At 61.8% G+C, this 3,583-nt stretch overlaps 1 protein-coding gene across 2 annotated transcripts; it reads right to left on the bottom strand.

Annotated features, from left to right (window-relative positions):
* Positions 1-6: 6 nt before the first annotated feature.
* CD40 (CD40 molecule) lies at positions 7-3,480 on the bottom strand. 2 transcript variants are annotated; one of them, XM_010722568.3, is made up of 8 exons: positions 2,559-3,472; positions 2,237-2,362; positions 2,004-2,147; positions 1,743-1,842; positions 998-1,059; positions 816-914; positions 622-647; positions 7-356 (listed from the first exon to the last, which is right to left on the bottom strand). In XM_010722568.3, exons 1-8 carry the CDS (start codon positions 2,749-2,751, stop codon positions 213-215), a joined length of 894 nt encoding a protein of 297 aa, XP_010720870.1. In that variant the 5' UTR covers positions 2,752-3,472; the 3' UTR covers positions 7-212. The 2 variants fall into 2 exon arrangements, with proteins under 2 accessions (XP_010720870.1, XP_019477867.1); XM_019622322.2 differs by lacking the exon at positions 622-647 and having other exon boundaries at positions 262-356; positions 2,559-3,480.
* Positions 3,481-3,583: the final 103 nt, after the last annotated feature.

The raw sequence follows: 3,583 nt of genomic DNA, 5'->3' as shown, positions 1-3,583 counted from the left end.
CTCGGTCCCGCCGCGGGCTCTGCCCAACCGTGGCTCTGCTCGGCTCCTCCGCAGCACTCCGCTGGGTGCCCGGCCCGACTGCGCTGCCCACGTGTGGGCGGTCGTGCCCCGTGGCATCGCCGCGCTGGGGCCGATGCTCACCTCCCGCCCCGTCTGCAGAGGGGTCAGTGCTGGCCCTGCCCGCTGCTCCTGTCGGGGCAGCTCCCGCACTCTCACAGCTGCTCCTGCTCTGCGATGCGGCTCTCCTTGCCGTCCTCTTGCGCCACGGGCTGCCCTCCCAGCAGGGTCTCCTGCACCGGGAAGTCCACCTCCTCCGGCTGCTGCGTCTCCAGCTCTCTGGGCACCTCGGTCTCAATCTGCGTGGGGGCAGGAGGTCAGGGCCAAGAGCGGGCTCAGGGGCAGGAGCAACAGTCATAGCCCCTGCCCACAGCCACGTATCTCCACGGGAGCCTCCTGTATTTGCTCCTGCTGCAGAACAGGGGCCTCACCCCATATAAGTTCCTTGCGTAGGTTCCTGGTGGCCCCGTCCCCACTGAGCAGCCCTAGGATAGCCCCTGCTCTGCAGCCCACACATCCCTACCATGCCAGCAGGGACCCAACCCAAGGCTGGAGACAACTCACCTGCCTCGGCCCACGGCGCCTGAGGTCTGCAGGAAAAGGAGAGAAGGCCACCATTGGGGGAGGTCCTGCCCTGCCTGGCCCCCAGCCCTCCAACAAGCGTGGAGCTGGAGAGGCTGGGTGCCACACTGCCACCCGCTGAAGGGCTTCCCCATTGCTGGTAGAACTGCCACTGCCTTCCCCACTTGGCTCCTCACCTGTGTGCACCAGGCAGTAGATGCAGATGCCCACCAGGCAGGTGATGACCACAGCTGCGATGGGGATCAGCACCGACAGTGATGAGCGCCGGCTCGACTCTGCCAGGAGATGGGGACTCAGAGGGCTGCACAGAGCTCCAGCCCACATCCACTCTGCACCGGACAGAGTACAGAGCACTTACCACAGATCACATCTGAAGTGTTTGTCCCTTTCACCTTCACCACGAGCCCCTTTTCCTCACAGCTGCAGGCAAAGAATGAGACTGCGTCACCATAGTGGGAGCCCCACAGCCACGAGGCTGGGAGCCAAGCGTGTGCAGTCAGCATCCCCTGGGCCCTGGGGTGAGTGGTCGGGGCACAGCAGTGGGGCTCCTGGGGTGAGATGGGGACGGAGATGCCAGGGCCCTGTCAGAAGCTGCTGAAACTGCCAGAGGTGGGCATGTGCCTTGGGCTGAGGCACAGGAGGGGGACACTGGGGCTGGGGAACTTCAGCTGCTGCAGAACAGCTCAGAGATCACTCAATGGCATGCCACAAGTGACTCAGTGGGGAGGTAATTTCTGGCTATAGATAGGAGCAAAGTGAAATCCAATGGCTGGCAGCTGAGGCGAGACTAATGCAGTCCAGAGGTAATGCTCACATTTCTACCAGGGAACATGAGTAATTCTTCAGCTGCTTTTTACAGACAGGAGTGAGCTGGGGTCTGGACACTACCCCCCGAGGTCTCACATTCCACACACACTGAGGGAGTGCCACAACATCTGCCACCAGCTCAGCACCCTACTGCCCTCGCTCCTGCCCTGCACCAGTCTGGTGCTGTGCCCTGCAGGGGCCATCCCAGTGCCTTGTCCCAGTGCCACAGGGGAGGTGGCAGCAGGGGATGTGCAGAAAGGAACAAGGATGGGGCACAGGGTGCAGTTGACACTGACCTTGTCCAGAAGTGGCATGGCTCAGTTTTGGAAGATACATTGGAGAAGGTGCCTTCTGCACAGGGCTCACAGGGTGAGGTCATCCGGGCTTCAGCCATGGCTGGAAGACAGTGGAGGTTGCAGGAAGGTCAGCAGCAGTGCAGCCCTCACAAAGCTCTAGTAGAGCTCCATGCAGAGGAAGCCTCCATCCCTGGGAGCACCTCCAGTTGATGCTGCCAGCACGTGGGGCCCATTGCAGGGATAGGAGCGGCTGGGTCTCACCTGCCACAAAGCCAAAGCCCTGCTTGCAGGGCTCATTCTCCACGCAGGTCTGGCAGCTGGCATCAGAGCAGTGCATGCCAGCCCGGCACTGACACACAATGTTGTGCGTTGCATTTCCGTGTCTCTTCACGATGAGCCCAGCATCTGTCAGAGGGAGTGGGGACACAGTGAGGGTGAGCCTGGGTGGGGCACAGCTCCTGCAGCTCCACATGCTGGGGACGTGGAGCACTTACTCTCCTCACAGATGTCATGGGGCATGCAGTGCTTCTCTTTAGTCCAGCTCTGCTGGTAGTGACCGTCGTCACAGGGTGTGCAGACAGAGCTTTCTGTGTCGTTGCATTCAGAGGCCAACTTCTTCCCTGCAAGAATGGCTGGTGAGGAGGGATAAGGGAGTTTTCCCCCACAGGCAGCAGATCTCTTCTATGATCTGCCAGCAGGACGTGGGAGCACTGAGGGCTGTAGTTGCTGGGGCCATTGTGGCATGCTGCTCAATTGCCAAATGCAGCCCCAGCAGCCATGGCTACAGGGCTCAGGGAGGAGAAGGTATTTCTGTACCTGGCGGGCATCGGTTGCAGCATTTGCCCTTGTGCTCATACTGCTTGTCAGAACAATTCACAGCATCACCAGGCTGCCCGCACTGGAAGAGATGAGATCCATGAAGAGATGCTGCTCTGCCACACACATGCACAGCTGCACATCCTCCAAGCTGTGCCCCAAGGTGAGGTTTTCCTTGCACCACACTTCCCATGCCTGGGCTAACCACAGACCGCAGCAGATCTGCCTGCACTGCCTGGCACTGCCAGCGCTCTCTTTGAAGTGGGATGGCAGTGGCTCTTGTAGGGCGGCCCCGTGCTTTCCCAAGTTTCACTGGGTGGTGATTGCTCTTCACCTTGGGCCTCTGCCAGCGCCACCAGCGCTGCAGTGCTGGGCAGGGGGAGCAGTGCCAACTGTGCCACCAGCCCCTTCCCTGGGCAGGAACATCAAACCCACACAGGCTGCTGTCTCCTCTCGGTCACCCCCGACGTGGTCCTGTGGGCTGTCCTGGTGTGAAGGGGCACTGCAAGGCCTGGCTCGTGATGCCTGACCCTGTAGAGGGGAACTGACCCCCCCACCATGCGTCTGTGACTTCAAGCAGGAAGGGGAACCGAAAGGGTGCTCAGACACCCCACCCTGCCTCTGCCACCCTCCCCAGGGCCCAGCCTTGCATCGAACCCACAAGACCCCACAACAGGGCTCAGACACAGGCTGCCACAGCCCCTCCAGCAAGGACAACACGCCCCATGCCTGTTCCATGCCTTGTCTCGACACGGGCCGGGACCCCTGCTGACAGGGACCTGCCCACATTGCCCTCTCCGCTCCTAAAATTCACGGCTGCGCCCCAAACACCGGCGATGGGGATTCCGGGGCAAGGGGAGGCACGATGGAGCGGGAAGGATAGGAAACGCCGAGCCCCTGCCGGGGAATCTCAGCCACGAGAACGAGGAACGACGAAGCTCTGCGCCCAGGAGCAGGAACCGCGCTCGGGGCACCCAGCCAGGGGCTCCCCGCATCCTTCCCGGCACCGCGCTGGATGACGGCCC

This window comes from Meleagris gallopavo, chromosome 22 (assembly GCF_000146605.3).
Source record: "Meleagris gallopavo isolate NT-WF06-2002-E0010 breed Aviagen turkey brand Nicholas breeding stock chromosome 22, Turkey_5.1, whole genome shotgun sequence".
NCBI classification, from domain to species: domain Eukaryota; kingdom Metazoa; phylum Chordata; class Aves; order Galliformes; family Phasianidae; genus Meleagris; species Meleagris gallopavo.
This window is presented reverse-complemented; position numbering and strand designations above follow the sequence as displayed.